General features: G+C 36.1%; 1 protein-coding gene across 1 annotated transcript; it reads right to left on the bottom strand.

The window, feature by feature from the left end:
- Positions 1-11,951: 11,951 nt before the first annotated feature.
- LOC107587476 (ruvB-like 2) lies at positions 11,952-18,315 on the bottom strand. Its single transcript, XM_016275266.1, has 15 exons — positions 18,223-18,315; positions 17,488-17,542; positions 17,201-17,256; positions 16,951-17,092; positions 16,627-16,756; positions 16,155-16,221; positions 15,575-15,681; positions 14,743-14,836; positions 14,502-14,625; positions 14,276-14,370; positions 13,420-13,538; positions 13,215-13,334; positions 12,999-13,128; positions 12,793-12,907; positions 11,952-12,144 (listed from the first exon to the last, which is right to left on the bottom strand). The coding sequence occupies exons 1-15, from the start codon at positions 18,232-18,234 to the stop codon at positions 12,119-12,121; spliced, it is 1,392 nt and encodes a 463-aa protein (XP_016130752.1). The 5' UTR covers positions 18,235-18,315; the 3' UTR covers positions 11,952-12,118.
- Between the last annotated feature and the right edge of the window lie 822 nt (positions 18,316-19,137).

Genomic DNA, 19,137 nt, shown 5'->3' with positions numbered 1-19,137 from the left:
ATTATCTTTTATAACTGTGTAGAAGCTTCACCAAAATAAATAAATAAATAAATAAAATCCTTAAGCCTATACTACTAAGCAATAAATTTAACTGACTAAAAAAAGTCGATTTCAAGGTTTCAGCTACCTGGATGAGCAGTCTACAGTTTTGCCATGGATAACCAATCAAAGTATTTCTGAATGTAATAAAAGATAATAATAAAAAAAATATTACAACAGCCGATAGAAACAGAAGAATACAGGTAAACAGCAGAACCACAGCACTCTCATTATGAACTCATTATCTTTAGCACTAATGTAATTAAGAAGCTTATAAGCTTGGTAATTCAGACTGACATGCTAAATTAATTGTCAGTTTAAAAATTACTTTCAATTTTCATGCCACCTTGAAACCCATTCACCCACTTATGAGCACCGACATGGACTACAGTGTAATGCAATGTGTTGGTTATAAGACATTTTTGTAGAGGAGTGTGTGTTCGATGGACAAAGATGTGCAACTTAATTAAATTACTAATAGCCTCTTTAGCACCGATGCTTAAGATGGATTGTACAAGTGTGTCTCATGGAAAGCCACATGGTGTTTTAGGGCCATTTGTGAATTTTCGCTTCCACGCACGCTGGCTCTGTCTTCAACACAGACTGATCTCACTAATAAGCAGCAGTGCACCACTCTAACAAGACTCAAGTTCACATTCTCTGCGCGCATTCATTTTCGTGGCCGTTTCCCATTCATCACGATGCACATGCATCTTAATGAACATAGCATGCTACATGTGACTCATTCGCAGCACTTCATGAGCCCCTGCAGTGGAATCGACCAACTAGAGCACGTATGAATAGCCTACTCAACATATGAGCACAGCTGGAAATGTGCCAAGAAGACACATTTTGCAAAGCACATAGATTCTGCTATTCTGTTGTTATTGATTAAATGAATACAGTAAAAGCTTAAGTAAACCATTTGTGCCGGTAGCTCAGAGTTTTTCCCATATATTAACATATCTTTAAAAAAGATTGGCATAAAATGAGTGCATGTATACATCAAAAACAACCATCTTGTTAAAATCTATATAATTTCATTATTATTATTAAATGTAATTAATATTTTTTAAAGAAGTTTCTTATTCTTACCAAAGCTGTATTTATTTGATCAAAAATACAGTAAAGTAGACAGTAATATTGTGAAATATTATTGTAAATAACTTTATTTTAATATATTTTAAAATGTGATTTATACCTGTGATGGCACAGTTGATTTTTCAGTCATACATGATAGCTAAACAAAAATGGTGAAGGTTAAAAGATGAAATCTTGCATAGATCTTTAATAATAGGCTGCTGTTACATCAGTTATGCTCACTGAAGAAAGCTCACAGACCAACCTTAACACCCCAAAGGCACAAATTCCTAAATTCATCGTTCTCACCAAGAAAGAAAATCGTGTAACTCTTTTCCAGACTTTAATTCTCCAAATTCATTTGAATAATGGCTGATTCCTGAATAAGTTCATGATGTACATTTCAGCAGCAACATTTCTAGATTTTAGCACTGCTTTCATTATACAAACAGTAGCAACAAATTAAAGTCAAAACATTATTTGAATGTAGATTTTATAAGGCACAACATCAGTATTCATGTAAAGCTTCTGTGACAGTATGTGAGTGTTATCAGCACCTGTCATGCTCATTAATCCATTCTTCATGCATGTAGATACACGTCGCCCCACTCAACTGATCTGATCTTATACAGGTTGTGAGACTTTCTCAAGTTCTCTGAAATGCGGAGAGGAAATTTCTTTCTCGATTCATCGTTCTCACCAAGAAAGAAAATCGTGTAACTCTTTTCCAGACTTTAATTCTCCAAATTCATTTGAATAATGGCTGATTCCTGAATAAGTTCATGATGTACATTTCAGCAGCAACATTTCTAGATTTTAGCACTGCTTTCATTATACAAACAGTAGCAACAAATTAAAGTCAAGTATTTACATCAGTATTCATGTAAAGCTTCTGTGACAGTATGTGAGTGTTATCAGCACCTGTCATGCTCATTAATCCATTCTTCATGCATGTAGATACACGTCGCCCCACTCAACTGATCTGATCTTATACAGGTTGTGAGACTTTCTCAAGTTCTCTGAAATGCGGAGAGGAAATTTCTTTCTCGGTCATCCAGCTTTCCACACTGACGTATCTTTTTGAGCTAATTTTCTATCTACACTGTTTAATGCTACAATCACATTCAGAAGAGAAATCTCTCAGTCCCTGGCCATGCCAAAGAGTTCCTCGATGACAAATTGCTTCCCTCCCTCATGAGGAGAGAAGAACACTGCCTCTGTGCACGGAGGCCTGCTGGGCTCCATGATAATATGGCTCCATGCTGAAATGGAGTTGAACCCCAGATCACCTCAAAATACCTTTCTTTGCTCACCACACAGGCTGTGTCACCGAGTGTACACATAAGATTCAGAATTTTAAATAACAAGCAATATTTAGAGTAAATTTGCACAGTTGTGTAGATTACAAGAACAATTTCTTACAGTTGGAATATATTCTCATTCCAAATATATCTCATATGCAAGGTTTTGGTAGGAAGGAAAAATCAGCAAAAAAAAAAAAGGTACTGGTAATTTTCTGCCAGGAGTTTAAATGTAAGTTTTAAAATCGGTTTCAAGGGTATGTCTGTTTCATATGATGCGATTTCAAGTTTTCCTTTCTCTTTGGAGTGTTACAAGCTCTTGGTGCATAAAGAAGGTCTATAAAGTTGCAAAGATTAAAGTCTCAAATCCAAAGAGATATTCTTTAGAAGACTTCAGAGGGTAGTCCGGACTGCTGAGCGAATCATTGGTACAACCCTCCCTTCTCTCCAAGAACTGTACTCGTCCAGAGTGAGCAAAAGGGCTGGCAGAATCACTCTGGACCCCTCACATCCAGCACACTCCCTCTTTGAACTGTTGCCATCTGGTCGACGCTACAGAGCTCTGAGCACCAGAACGACCAGACACAGGAACAGTTTTTTCCCTCAGGCCATCCATCTCATGAACACTTAACAATAACTGTGGAACACACACTATTTATTCACTCATACACTTATTTATCTAACACTCATACTCAGTCTACATTTCAATTTGCACATAATATACCTGTACATACAACTGTCTATTGTTATATACCTGTACATACAATTGTCGATTTATATATTTTTATTCCTTAGTTACTTGTTCTATTTTTCTATTTTTTATTATCTGTGTTTTTGTTCTGTCACTGTCATTCTGTTACACTGTGGAGCTTCTGTCATGAAAACAAATTCCTCGTATGTGTAAACACACCTGGCAATAAAGCTCATTCTGATTCTGATTTGTTTGAAATCAAGTCACACCGCAGCTAAATGTGAGCTTGATTGTTCACCTCATTGACCACTTCTTTTATGTGCGTTATTGTTTTATTATATAATACATCTCTTTATACAGTACTTTACCTTGAGCCTTATTATTTTCTTTTGAGCATGTTTACTGCAGTGAGAACACCTGACCATCTTCTTTGCTATAGTTTTAAATTTTAAATGGTTGAGGTAGACACCTTTTAATTTAGATTATGTAAAGGTGTTGCTAATTGTAATATATGTTGGTCAGCTTTTCTGCAATGTCTTTGTGGGGTGTTTTGAATGTACTGTAAAAGAGGGATATTTCCGGGGATGGCTCCAGTCGGGGACAAAACAACAAAAACCAGGACTGTCCACGAAAGTACTTTCCACTCAAAAAGAGGCATGCTCATGTTGGTATTGTTTGTGTCAACATATACAGAAGCAAGAAAAAGTTTGTGAACGCTTCTGAAATTATTTAATGGCATGTGTTCAATAAAGACATTACATTCACAAAACTGTTGAAAACGTTACTACCTTGTTGACCTGGATGACCCACAACTGATTTCTTGGTTTCATGAGTCCCTTGTTTGTCCTTAGCAGTTAAACCGTCCACAGTTCTTCAGAAAAATCCTCTAGGTCCTGCACATTCTTTGGTTTTCCATTAATTTATAGACATATCTTGAAATGAAGTGTGTGTGTGTGTGTGAGGGGAACAGGGTCACATCACAGGAGAGTGAACTGCATGTCAGAAATCATAACATGTCAGCTGTCTTAACCGCGGCTTGTGTACTGCATCATCACTGTGTCTGTCACGCGACTCTGTTGCCCTTTCGGGCTTGAACTGATGGTAAAACTAACGACATTATTAACTGTCTTGATATTTACTTTGAAAGCTGATGCTCGCGATTATGGTAAGGGGCGTTACATTTCCGATGCGTGCTTGTGGTGTTCGGCCAATCACAATGCACTGGGTCTGCTGGCCAATCAGAGCAGACTGTGCTTGTCAAAGGAGGGGGCTTTGTTGAAAACGACGTGAGGACCTACAGTAATGTACAGTATTTGAAAAATAATGTGTTTTTTGAACATTAAAGCATGTCAACATATTCTGTTACACCAAATACACCAAATAATGATCTTTAAAATAGCATCATATGAGCTCTTTAAATGTAAGTTTTAACGATAAAACAACGCCAATGCAATACATCATTCAAAATGTGGGTAAAACACCAGTGAAAAATAAATATAGAAAATTAACAGTATAGTTCCCTATTTGTACTGACTTTTCTTAGAGTTTATAATATATATTTAAATATATGTCTTACATAAAAAAAGAATGATCTGACGTAAGTCAAAATTTTTCTGCAAATCAATGATTTCATTTGTTCAGATAATTTAGATAAACATCTTACTGTAGAAAATGGATTTTCAAAGCATTGCACACTATTATTGATCATTTTAAACAGCAAACTTGGTTAGGGAATAAACCCTGTTTAACCCCTAGTTTTGAATCAGCATTTCTTTTCCTAAGCAGAATGTAAAATATTTAATGTGAAGCATTTTAATTCCATGTGCATACAACAATCTCAAGAGGTAAAAAGGTAAAAGACAACAAGTTGAGGCTAGTAGTTGAACTTTATGAACACCAATCATTGCTTCTCTCTATTATTCACACAATCATGTATCCGTGTTTATATAATGCATTAGCCACTGAGTTTCAAAGCTGGTTGAGCAACATGAGCAAGTAGTGATTCATACCATGACCAGTGGTCTTAAAAACTCCACCGGTCCTTAACCCTGTTACACTCACACTAGTGTGACATTCAGATAAACCCTCATTCACAAAGACAACAACTTGTTACATACCTGAAAGAGATTTTATAATCAAGATCATTTGGGTGTCAACACATCTACACGCGACCTGGCTACTCTATTCTTTCAATTTGAGCCTGCTTTGCTTTCTAAAGCGCCATTATGAGAATTGAGTGTCATCAGCCTGAGAGCAATGCAACTGTAATGACAAAAGAGAGAGAAGCAAATGAAGGGGAAAACTGTTTACACTGTCTTGTCACACGCCTGCAGCAAAATCTCTCTCTAATACCGCGGCACCAAGATGTGAGACACACACACTCATCAATGGGAACAAATGGGTGTGTGTGTGTGAATGCACTCTCATCTGTCTCCTGTAGGCTGCACTTGACTGGGCAAAATTAAAGGATTGCAGCAGAAGCCACAGATGGAAAGAGGAAGAGTGAAGTGAGGTAAAGCCTGTCATTTTAGGCTCAAATCTAAAGTTCACATGAGCTGATGAGTCAGAACTGACAGAACAACAGCCCTCAATGACGAGACAAAAAGTGTCATGAGAATGTCAAATTGTAAGGCCAAACAAATGTTAACTATCTACTTTAGCACCCTAGTCAGGTAAATTGGACCTCACTTATTAGTAGTCAAATGACCTGAATCCACCCTATACATCTGAGCATTTGATATATGATCTTCATATTCTAATAAGTATTAGAGTGAAGAGTGAACCCATTTTATGAGTTACTAATGCAAGCAGGGTGTATTTAGCATTTCTTATTATCAATGTTGAAAAAAGTAAAAAAGAAAAAAGGATTCTGCATAGGAAGTAAAAAAAAAACACTATTTTTTTTAAATCAAGATAAATGTCTTCTGTCACTTTTGATCAATTTAACACATCTTTGTAAAATGAATCATTTCTTTAAAAAAAACTTCCTAACCCCAAACATGTGAAAGTTAGCTTTTAAATATATATAATTTATACTATATATACTGTATATAGTAATCAATTGACAAATCCCTCAACATTGAGCAAAAACCATATGAATGGATCCAATTATTGAGATCTTTAAAAGTGCAAGGTGGCAACCTTTTACCAATCAGCTGGCTGACCTCTGAACATTGGTCAGGTTCAGCCACTAATTCCGTCAAGGGGTCAAGACTTAGCTGGTTCGTATAGTGACTACTGCAACTGCACGTTCTGTGGGGAAAAAAAGCTTTTTCTTCACTGATGACCATTGAAAAGTACCTATGTATTACGACAAAACTAATTTTAGAAGCAAAAAATAAAGTCTCATGATTTTGTACAAACTTTTTCAAACTGAGATATTTGTAATGGGGGAACAAAAATAGAGTAAAAATAGAATATAGTAAAGAATAAAAAAAAAAAAAAAGTATTACTAATTAATTAGGACATAAAGTGCCATAATGATGAAATTTTTATATCATAAATGACACAATTTCAGCTTTTTATCTAATAATTATGAATTAGTATGTCATAATTTCAACCTTTTTTCCTATAATGATGGATTTTTTTCTTATGTGGCAGAAATGGGCTTCTATGAGGCCTATCTTTGCAAATATTGAGGGAAAAAAACATTTACGAAGAATATAAATGGAAATGTCAAAAAATACTAAATACGTTTTATTATATACACACATTGACTTTTTCAGTGTCGTGAATGCAATACCTACAAAAGAGATGCACAGTCCTGTGATGTGCTGTTCCCACACTAAGAGGCTAAATCACACTTTTTATCTGAAAGAGCAGAAACATTCTGTTTACACCTAAATATAACACGCCAAGCTATGTGCGAGCATGAATGAAGCTCAAACATTGCAACTAACTCCTGAGGGGACGATCACAGGCACACACCTGGATGTTTGTGTATCTGCCAGTGCTTGGTTTCCATGTGTGGGAATGTTTTGCTACACAGCAGAGTGTGTATTTGTTTGAACAGCACACATGTGTAGAAGTACCTTTTGGAGATGACAGCATCCAAACATAGCCTGAAGAGAGAGCAGAGCGAGCCTGTGGAGCCAGATAGAGAAAACAGCACAAATTAAAGGTGGCAGGTACTGTCCTAAAGACTGGCATTATTAGAAAGAAGGGAGAAGAGAAAGAGACCCTGATAGATGCAATGAGAGGGGAAATGATCTCTGCGTACTTGCCACAAATAATATAACGTATACAAAATAATACAACTTTAAGAATCAAAAAAGAAATGATATTTACATTTTCAGACATAGGGTTTGTCCATCTAAACCTACAGTAGGGTGTTCTGGGAAGTTGCTTGGACATCACTTTGCAGTTTCTATAGCATTCGGAGTGCTTTTGGCATATTGCTATGCTGTTGCTAGGGTGTTCTATGAGGTTTCTTACTAGCTCAAGTCAAGTCTCTAGATAAGGCTTGGATACCTTCATCAGTGTAAATCTGTGGGTTTTAATGCAGGTTTTATTTCTGAACACCAGATATGTCAGATCTCTCCCTCGCCCAATTAAGCCGCATAATTTGAGGCAATATTCATATCTGTAGCACTAGCTGTTAAATATGGAACACATGTCAAAGTTTAAAACTTGGGCACAGAGGTTCATTCAAACCCCTAAACCAGTCTGTACACACAAGCAAGCACCACTAATGAGAAGAGAAGGTAAAGAGCAGCAAACAGAGAGAGAACTCAGTGAAGACGGATGCTGCAGTTCTCAGAGCGTTATGAAGATGCCTGTTTCTAGGGAGAGTAGATGATGATAGCTGCTTAACACATCACAGAAACTGCAGCACACCCTCCTCAGAGTTCTTCCCTCTTGTACTCGTCTGAAATACAGCAAAGAAATCTGCATTAAACATCCTTATGCAAGATATGGGGTCAAGTTGTCAATGAAGAGTGCATGTGGTGGTTTATTAGTGATTATGTCAGGATGACCCGCGCAGACTGATGCAATCTGTCAGGGTCTGAATGTTCAATCCCTGAGCGAGAGCACTCGCTGGTACCCCACAAACACACAGATGGACCACAGTAAAGAACAGATTGCTTCATACCTCACTGTCCTCAAATCCAGCAACACACATGGCATTGCATAACATGCATCCCAGCACAGAGGCTTGGGTATTTACACTGGGACATTTCATTTCAGACACATCAGACACTGATCAGACTGAAGTTTGAATAGAACTGATTTATTTTGAAATCTAAGTTTTATACTACTTTGTCTAAATGAATTAAAAATAAAACACTAAAACTGCAATCAATCATTTAAAATGTATTTTAAAGTGAATTTAGGCATCCCAACTTTATAATGTACAGTATGAAACCAATGTTCATTTTGAGATTTGGTAAAGATTACATTTAACTGTTTTAAAATGACAGCAAAGATAATGTGAATGTAAGATATGTGAAATTAATATGAAAAATTAAACATTCAACAAATAAATAAAAAAAATCGAATACTGGCTGGTAACTACTATAGCACCGACATTTATGCATATCATAACTAGGCTCATAAAGGCAGCTCAGCCTTAATACGCTCATGACACTTCAGGCACCATGCTCCATTTCTCCCAAGGATTCTCTATCAATTTAGAACTCCAGTTTTTTTTTTAACACTTTCTTTTATTTTATATACTTGTCATTTTCAATTTATCATCATCTCTGCTTTTGCATTATGACTTCTGTGATGCTGAAGCAGAGGATGTTGGGAGAGCTGCCACAGATATGCAGCAGAAGACTGAAAGGGATTTGTGGGATACAGATGACAGATTAATCCTCTCAAGTAAAAGGGAGAAATGGGGAGAGTTATGAAACATCACAAATATCTCAGGTAAGAAGGCTAAGAGGGAGCAGTGAGGCTGCTTTTTCCCTTCATCGCTCATGAAAGTGATTTGTATTCCAATAATGCTCCCTTAAAGGGATTTTTCAGTGCACTACACTCTTAAAAATAAAGGTGCTTCACGATGCCATAGAAGAACCTTTTTGTCTAAATGGTTCCATAAAGAACCTTTAACATCTGAAGAACCTTTCTGTTTCACAAAAGGTTCTTTGTGGCGAAAAAAGATTCTTCAGATTATAAAAAGGCGAGAAAGAGATGGTTCTTTAACGAACCTTTGACTGAATGGTTCTTTGTGGAACCAAAAATGGTTCTTCTATGGCATCGCTTGAAGAACCTTTTGAAGCACATTTATTTTTAAGAGTGTAGGTACAAAGTCTACAAAGAAAAAGTGGGCGATGATCAGAGGCGGACAAAGTACACAACTCCATTTCTTGAGTGAAAGTACAGATACTGCAGGTCAAATATTACTCCATTACAAGTAAAAGTTGTAAAGACAGATTTTTACTTAAGTAAAAGTACTTGCTTTTAAAAGTACTTGAGTGCCAAAAGTTTTTTTTTATGTCAATGCACGGTTTTATTATTGTTGTATGTAATACTTGCAATACCTCTGAAGCAACTTACAGTACATTACACCTACTGAATACACTGACTAGCTTGTAGTATCTTTGGAATAAAGAGCTTTTAGAAAAACCTATGGGGAAAAAACAACAACAGAAAAATTATTTAACACCCCTACCCACCCCCACAAAAGCAGGATGGTAGTGATCTCACACAGCTCTGACAGTGCGCACACATCTATGTGTAGCCATTCATCCACATTTGAACAGAGTGGACAGTGAAATTGCTGTAAATACAGACTGATAAGGAAAAAAATTTAAAAAATCAAACCTGCTTTAAAACCCAGCAACACAACTGTAGCTGTATAACTTTACAACAGCAACACTGCTTTAACAAAAAAGCAAAACAGCAAGACTTATTTGACATCAAAACAAACATTTAAAAAATGCTGTCTAATCGCTCTCGCTGTACTTTGATGTCATACACAGAATGGTCTGCAGTGCTGCTTCAGTCCAACACCTTGTGTTTTATTAGGAGACGCACAACAGTTCTTCTGTGGCTTTATAGGTAATATTTTCACTTACACAATTTAGCAAAATCAGACAATATTTGTCTTTCAAATGTAGTGAAGTTAAAAGTCATAAGTTTCCAGAAAAAATAATACTCAAGTAAAGTACAGATACTCAAAAAGTGTACTTAAGTACAATACTCAAGTAAATGTACTTCGTTACTGTCCGCCTCTGGTGATGATTAGTCAACGTACTAAGAAAGCAAAAATAGTTTTGTTTTTTTCCCCTGGCCAGTCTACGACCTAAGATAACCACACAAGAAAAATTCCTCCAGTCCATTAGTCTTAAGAAACAGTCAAGTGTCCCCTGAATGATAGCGTATATCATAACTCTCAGGGTACGCATTGAAGTAACTGAACCTGGATTCAGTATAGCTTTCCAGCGCTTTTCCTTCTCATTGCCATTTATCCTGACATGCTAATGGGCGGTTTTGAATTACGACCTTATCTCTGGGATGTTGGAGAGGAACGGAGAACGTACACACAACCCTCTCAGACCTTTCCAATTTATATACCTTTGATTTAATCTAACTGCCCAGATTCATCCAAAGATCTTTTGAGACGGCTAGCCAGCGGCGTCTACTCAATGTGTCTCCAAGGATTATCTCTTATGTTCTCTCCTCCATTTTAAAGCAGTCGGCTGTTTTGTTAGTCATGGTTCTTTTTTAACAGGCAGACACCCTGTAAATGGAAGGCTACGTTCACTCATGCGGCCTACGGAAACGCTGCTTTGTAACCTCAGACATGACGACTGTGTAAGGCCCTTTTGCTAAGATTTCCCCAAAGGTCCACTGTCCATATATTCATCACACTGTGGATGAATTGGCTTGTCTTCTACTTGGTTAGCGAAGACCAAAAATCAAAACCTCTGGGTTTCTAAATCTCACTCTGGTTTTGTTAAGTACATACAATTCATGTAAACATGTGCACACTGCCAAAATGTTGACAGACATCATCTGAAAGTTTCAAAAAGGATGTTAAAACCTTTCCAATTAAAAATGTACTAAAGAAAATGTGGATGAATTGGCTTGTCTTCTACTTGGTTAGCGAAGACCAAAAATCAAAACCTCTGGGTTTCTAAATCTCACTCTGGTTTTGTTAAGTACATACAATTCATGTAAACGTGCACACTGCCAAAATGTTGACAGACATCATCTGAAAGTTTCAAAAAGGATGTTAAAACCTTTCCAATTAAAAATGTACTAAAGAAAACTTTCTGGTACACTGGGTAAGGAGGAAAAACAGATATATAGGTCCACTGTCTTGTTACAGAATATAGTACTGCTCAAAATTGATTAAATACTGCCACATAGCCAAGCACTTGTAGTACTACAACTGATCAACATCCTAAGGAGAACAGCCTTATCAAAATATAAATTAATCTTAGCAGTATTGTTAGCTAAATTAAAACAAAATCTAAAACTATTTTAAAATATTTTTGTTAATTGAAAAAGCAGAAACAAGTTCAAATATAAATATTAGATGAAAAACAAACAAAAACTTAAATGAGAAATGCTGCCTTGGCAACTAACTGTTATAAAACGTTTAATAACTGATTACTATACACAAACAATAAGAGCAAAATAAAAATACAAATAATGGCCAAAGCACAAAATGAACTCGACAGAAAATCTTTTTTTAAATAAAATCTAATATGATTTCAAAATATGAATAAATTCTATAATAGTATATAATACTAAAACTCACACTGCTTATTACATGAACATTAGGTTTGATTCATGAACACTGCCAAAGAATGTCAGTACTGTAGATTAATCACTCACTTAAAAAAATATCATAAGTAGATTTCATTTTTTATTATTAAATGCAAAACATAAAATCTAACAATACCAAGTAGCAAATAAAGAAAAAGATGCCAAAGAAAAAACTTGAGTGCAGGAATACACTCAACTGCCTGAACACTTCTAAGGGACGAGGCCATAAGAGTAAATGGACTTCACAGGAGCAATGAATGGAGACACCTCTTCACAGCTTCTTTCATTATGAGGTTTCCATCTGAGAGGATTCTGAAGGAAGAAATGGAGAGAGAGGAAGATGCTGTAAATTACTTTTAAACCCTAATCATTTTAATAAGCAATATCACTCAAAATGCTTTTGTACTAAGCGGTAATTTGGCTGAGGGAATGAGGCTGAAATTCAGTTCAATAGCAAGACTGCAAGTGTAAGAATGCTTTTATACAACAGCTCTACAAATGTAAAAAAGGTACATAAAAATAGTGTATAAAAGTTTATATAAAGTAACTTACATTTTAGATATAAAATGGCAATTTCTGAGACAAAATGTTTTTTGTGTGGCTCCGCAAATAAAAATAGTTCCAAAACCCAGGCAAAGCCGGATCAGTTGTGGAATGCAACATGGAGACTGGCAGTATGTCATGACCACCACAAACAGAGACAAGTGCTGTGAAAAGCCCCAGTGCTGTTGGACTATATATCAGCAATCTTTGAACACTGCTTGTCCAATTAAATAAGACCATAACTAAGAGTCATATAATGTACTTTTTGTATAATGTACAGCTCTTAAAGTACCATCAAAGCATGTGCTTGCTGGAAAAAAAAGCATTATAAAGATATGACATATGGGCATGACTTATGGGCCTTTGCTGTAAGACCCCCAGGAATCAGGGGCATGAAAAAGCAGAGATGAATCTCACGTGTTTCATTGAAGAGGAAGGAGTCCTGGTACTCTTTCATGTACTGTGAGGATCTGGCCTCATCCAGGAAGAGAGAGTAGACCCTCTTAATGTCCTCCACTTGGACTTCAGTGCCCTGTTAAAAATTAACAACCACAGTCAGACTAAAAATGCTTGTTTATTGTATTTTATTGCCGCACTGGCTATAATATGTGTGTTGGCATTACCCGGCGTTTGCGGCACACCAGGCCTGCAGTACTGATGAGCTGGATGGCATAACGGAGTGAAGTCTCCTGTCCGATACGAGTTAAAACTGTGTGTGCCTCCTCACTGAGCTCGACGTCTTCCTCCTCACAGCTGTAACAAAAACACATATATGGTGAGAAGTGACAAAAAACCCAACTCACAAAACTACATATTATTTAAAGTAAAAAAATTCTCACCGAATCTTCAGGATCTGTCTGGTCTCTTTCTCAGTGTAAGGAGTGGTTGCAATGATCAGCAGACGGTCAAGCATGTCTATGGGAATACCATGAGGACTCTGATAATTGGTGCCTCTAATACTGTAAAAATGAAACAACAGTGGATGAGGAGAAATGATCCACATTATCATGATGGTAGCTGTTGATGTTGTGTTTGTGTGTATACCGGGTGATGCCTCGGTTAGTGGCCATGATAAGTACAGGTGATAGATCACTCTCAAGAGCTCGATTCAGGAATGAAAAGCATTCTATGTCCAACATGTGGACCTCATCTATGAAGAGAACCTGCAACCAAAAAATAAATAAACATTTCCATTGCAAACAAATACTCTCTATTTCATGATTTAGCTACATGGTAACAAACTCATTTGAAAAAAAATAAATAATAAGATGGCAATAAGTGTTAATAATGTAGGGTATAATAATCTATAATGATGTAGGTGGAATACAAAAATAAGTTTTTGTTTTTCTTGGTAACATCCTGATTGTCAGTTTAAAATCTTGTGGCATTATAGCCTCAGAAAAGCCCTTTTTAGACCATTTTTACATCAAAAAACGATTCACATTTAATGAGAAAATATAATTTTAAAATAATTATAGAGTCATGCAAATTATTATTTGTATAAGGAATTGCTTTAATGTTTTTTTTGGAAAGAACACAGATGTAGTAGATATGGATGCAAAAAATGCAGGCAAGAAAAATTTTTATGCACTTTATGTATTCTTTTTTTAAATAAATGTTATCATTTTTTAACAAACAAAATTAGCTAAAAAATTTTTTTTATTTTATTTGATCATTTTTCTATACAAACTTGTTGGCAATTTTATTCATAACATTGCTTTTAAAAAACATGCAGTAGAGAGTTAAATTTTCACTGCACTCTTTTCTTAAAAACAAAATTGTCAATGGCTGGAAGGTTTTCAAGAGAACAAAGCCCTAAAGGAAAAAGTCCACTCTCTGTTTGTGGGCTGGCTCCTCTTCTTTGAACACTTTAAGGGTCTTATTTGACTGGGCTGCTTACCCCAGGAATGATCTCAGCTTTGCCTTCCTCTCTCCACTCAGACACTTTAGCATTGATCTGTTCTCGAACCTCTGACTTTATCTCTCCTGTGTCACCTGCAGAACAGACAATCAATCATCAACTACAGCAAACACAAACATCTATGGAGAATTATTTTCATTCTGAATCATGGATTAGTTTCACTGAGCATATCATTATCTAGTAAGCTGACAAGAGTGTGACAAACCTGAAAATAAGGCCAGGAATCCCTGAGTGCGGCTGTTGATGACATCAATTTCATGGAGAGAGACTGTGTGAACAACCTCCTTCCGTTTCTGCAGTTCTCCCTCTGGACATTGCACAAACTGTGTCTGAAATAAACAGCAAAAACAGTATATATATAAAAAAAAATTATCTCAGGGAAAAGTGAGAGTATCTCTCATCATTGATTGATGTATTCATTTCACAGACGAAGAGAGAATGTGTACCTGTGCGCCCATGGCGTCGTAATCTCTGGCTCGAGTAAATGACCGTCCCAGCTTGCTAATCTTTCCTGTGGCTTTATCGATGGTGACCACATCTCTACAGAATATGAAATATGATAATAATGTATCGTCCTTTAATGACTTAAGCACTGGAAAAGCTAAAACAATGTGGTTTGGCTTAAACCTTTTTATGACTCATATGCACTCTCACTGTCTCTTTATCTAAAGTGGTATATGTATATATGCATATGTGTGTGTGTGTGTGTATATAAAGCAAATACATCATCCTTAAGATGGAAAATCTTATAACAACGTTAAATCAATAGTAATAATACAACTCAAGGGCTCATTACTAGAGTTCAGATCTCACTCAAGCTCATCAAATGTTTCAGTTATTAAGTTCGGTTGTTACAGAAATGATTAACACATTTAGTAGCAAAAGCTGGACGGCAGTCCAGTCTGATCAATTTATTTCATACAGAGAAGTGAATTGCAAATTTGTCTCTTTATCTAAAGTGGTATATGTATATATGCATATGTGTGTGTGTGTGTGTGTGTGTGTGTGTGTGTGTGTGTGTGTATATAAAGCAAATACATCATCCTTAAGATGGAAAATCTTATAACAACGTTAAATCAATAGTAATAATACAACTCAATGGCTCATTACTAGAGTTCAGATCTCACTCAAGCTCATCAAATGTTTCAGTTATTCAGTTCGGTTGTTACAGAAATGATTAACACATTTAGTAGCAAAAGCTGGACGGCAGTCCAGTCTGATCAATTTATTTCATACAGAGAAGTGAATTGCAAATTTGTAGCTTTATAATCTACTCACCCAGCTTGTACTCTCTCTTTACTGAGGCTCTCAATCATCTTGGTCCCCAGATCATAGATGGTTTCCATCTCTGTCGTCTTCAGCGTAAGCTTCCCCACTTTTGCACCCTTAATACAAATACAGAAAAGAGAGAAAGTGGTTCATGTGTAACTGAGTTTACTTAGGGACATCTCCTAGCTTCATATTGAGCACTACTTTGGGACCCGAGTCCTACAATCAGCTTATCAACGTTGCTGAAAACTCATTTCTCACTTTCATAATCACAAAAAGTGAATTTCCCACTGAAGAATGATAAATATCTTCAATAATGCTTTTCAGCCAAATAGAAGTATTAAATTAGAGTGCGTTTAGGAAAGTGTGCTGTGTGAAGAATTTTCTCATTTGCTTCAGCTTCTCAAGGTATGTCAAATGTTAAAATAACCATGAAATCAAAACTGACAATTCTTCTTTTGAATACTGCAGTGTTTATTATTAATAGTCTACGTACATCATTTCTGGTGCCGTAAAAACTATTACAACAAAACAGAGAAGTTAATTTAGTGAATCTGGTCTATGGAGAGAGAGAAGAGCAGAGACTCACAGTTCCTGTAGCTGGTCTGTCAATCTGAATCTCTACCACCTCTCCTTCAATGATTTCAGTCTCCTCTCTGCCAGACAACAAACACAGAACATGAGCAGTCATGCTATAATCTATGAAATATTAAGTTAACTAGAACAATTTTTTTTTTTTTTAAAGTGTAATGAATCTATAAAATCACATTAAAGAAATAGTTTACAGAAAAATGAAAATCTATTAATTGAGTCATGACACCCTTTGATTATGGCTATTTCCCATACAATAAACGTAAACTGGGTACAATGTGAGGATAAGTACATGAGTAAACTATTCTTTAAAATCCACAATCAGTAGATCACTTAATCTCCAGTTGAAGACAGCCTACAACTTGATCACAATGTCAAAGTGGCAATAAGCATTTTACATTTTTGGAGGTTATTAATTGTTCTTAATCTAAGACTTCATGCTGCTTCACACTTCAGCTGGCCTCACTCACTTTATCCTGACTCCTATGGCTTTGCGGAAGGCCTGGCTCAGAGCTTCAGTCTTGCTCATCTCCAGAGAGAAAATCTCACTCCCAGCCAAAGCAGTGAAAGGTGTGTCAGGGCCAAGAGACTGGGCAAGACCTGTACAATAAACACAACTCACTCGTTATTTTACAATGGCTGTGCAATATAACAATAATTAAAATAACTATTTTGACACATACCATTACTGTGACTGTGGTCAGCTCAATCTCAATTGCAATTTATTAAACGGTGTAAATTAATTCTATGTTTCAAATTATGATTAATCATGAAAAATATATGCAAAAACACACCCATAGCAATAGCCGTCTTGCCCGTCCCAGGTTGGCCAGCAATGAGGACTGCACGACCAGCAATCTGACCATCTTTGATCATTTCAAGGATCAGCCCTGCTGCCCTTCGAGACGCCAGCTGACCCACCATCCCCTGAGACACCTGGTGAGACAGAGGTTCATCATTTGTATGTTGTTTTGTTTAAAACATACAGCGATCAATATTTAAGCGTGTTGTCTCTGGTAAATCAATCATAATATTGAACATTACCTGCCGTGGCTCCAAGGCATCATCCAAGCCCAGGCCACGGATGTGAGAGTGTGCACCTGTGAGAGAAGTCAAGATTTAACTTTAACTTGTTCTTGCATATTCATTCTGTAAATAAACAGAGCTATCTTGATTTAAACCTATGCTGGTAGCATGCATGCATAACTACATTAGATAGATAGATAGATAGATAGATAGATAGATAGATAGATAGATAGATAGATAGATAGATAGATAGATAGGATTCATTATTGCTTTTTATTGTTATTATGGGTTATTTAGTTTCTCACCAATCCTCTCAATTCGAGTGATGTCTCGCACCTCCGGAACCTTCGTGGTTGCCACCTTTCATAAATAAATAAAAAAGTAAATATATACATATAAAGTGTAAAATTGTGTATAATTTAAGTGTGCAAATTAAATACCAAGCTGCGTTTTAATGGTTCGTTGTCATCTTTATGTAATTTAATAAGTAACAGCCGTTAAGTGAGTGCGTTGCCATAGTGACACACGAGCGCAACACAGATTCCAGCCTAGCAGAACTCTAGCAATGAAATGCAGAAATGTGTAGACTGTACAATGCGGGAGCGTAATTTTACTACCGTGATGAAAATTTGTGTCAAATGCGCTAATAGTGCATTTTACATAGGGGAGTTTCATATTTCCAATAAAAACAGTGACATGCAAGCTAACCATCACAAACACAAGCTTTGGCTGCAGGCTAGTTAAAGAACCATTACCAAGAAGATTCTCAATTCCCGAATCTCTGGATAAAAGCCATTTTCATGAATGGACCTCAAAATCTCAAAGTTCTGAATTAAAATTGAATTTTTGTTGTAATAAATTGAAGCACATGTGCTAAAAGCGGCAAGCTCAAAGACGTGTTTAATGTTATTCACAAATCATTTCAAGGCTCTACAGACAGCACACAATAGTGGCAAATACATATATTATTTTGCATTCAACCTGCGAGAGTCGTATATTTCACAAAAATCCCGAAATAAAATGCTAAATATCAGACTTACCTGCGCTGCCATGTTCCCTCTCGTAAGGCGGTTGTATGAATGAGTGAGTGCGCAGCGGAAATCCGTCCGGGTGGAACACGTGACCTCGATCCTGAGTTCTGGATTAAACATCTGTTCGAATGTGCGTAGGCTACTGTACACTCAAAGTTAAACATTTTGCAATGAATTCTGTCATCGAGGTAAAACTCGCTTGTGATATTATACCTATACACTACAAATGCCAACAACTAGAACATCATTATGAAGTAAAACAAAATACACAAAAATTTAAATATGCGTTGAGGTTCATATATAATACAAGTAATATGCAACATGTCTAGCCTAGTCAAAATTTAGATGTAATATTAAAATTGTCATTATAATACAGTAGACAGGATGTGTTCTCTCAGTTGAGAGATCAAAATAACACTGAGTAAAAAAAAAAGCCAGATATGTATTAGTATTATTAAAATGTATTGTCATAGCCTGTGTGTGTCCTCTTATGTCAGATTTTTAAATGTAATCAAATTCAATCCGAATAAAAAGACACATTGGCTATTAACAATCAAATGAAATCACTATCAACAAAATCCATAGATAGATTCTGCATGAATTATGTTAAGTTAAAATATAACTTTTTTATTTAATTTAATTTATTTATTTTTATTTTATTTATTTATTCTTTTTTTAAAGATATGAACCTACAACCGCCAGTAGGTGACAGCAAGTAACTATTTTAAAGAGTGAGTTGAATACTTATATCAACCGATTCGTTTGCTAATTCATTTAACTTCGCAAACGACTGAACCGTGTGGACTGAACGTAGGCTATAGCCTGATTGAAACGGCAGCCCAGTCAAGCTCAATGGTAAGCCCCAGTCTTGGTCGCATCAGTGAGAATGGATTGAAAATAATAAACCAGTCAGTAATGTTTTGA

This window comes from Sinocyclocheilus grahami, unplaced genomic scaffold, assembly GCF_001515645.1.
Source record: "Sinocyclocheilus grahami isolate Dianchi unplaced genomic scaffold, SAMN03320097.WGS_v1.1 scaffold92.1, whole genome shotgun sequence".
Classification (NCBI taxonomy): domain Eukaryota; kingdom Metazoa; phylum Chordata; class Actinopteri; order Cypriniformes; family Cyprinidae; genus Sinocyclocheilus; species Sinocyclocheilus grahami.
This window is presented reverse-complemented; position numbering and strand designations above follow the sequence as displayed.

What these genes read in the sequence shown, in the direction of transcription:
- LOC107587476 (XM_016275266.1), bottom strand. An exon ending in AAGCTGAGATCATTCCTGGG is followed by an intron (nt 13,539 to 14,275) that starts GTAAGCAGCCCA and finishes TTTTGGTTGCAG; the next exon opens with GTTCTCTTCATAGATGAGGT. An exon ending in ACTAACCGAGGCATCACCCG is followed by an intron (nt 13,335 to 13,419) that starts GTATACACACAA and finishes TCATTTTTACAG; the next exon opens with TATTAGAGGCACCAATTATC.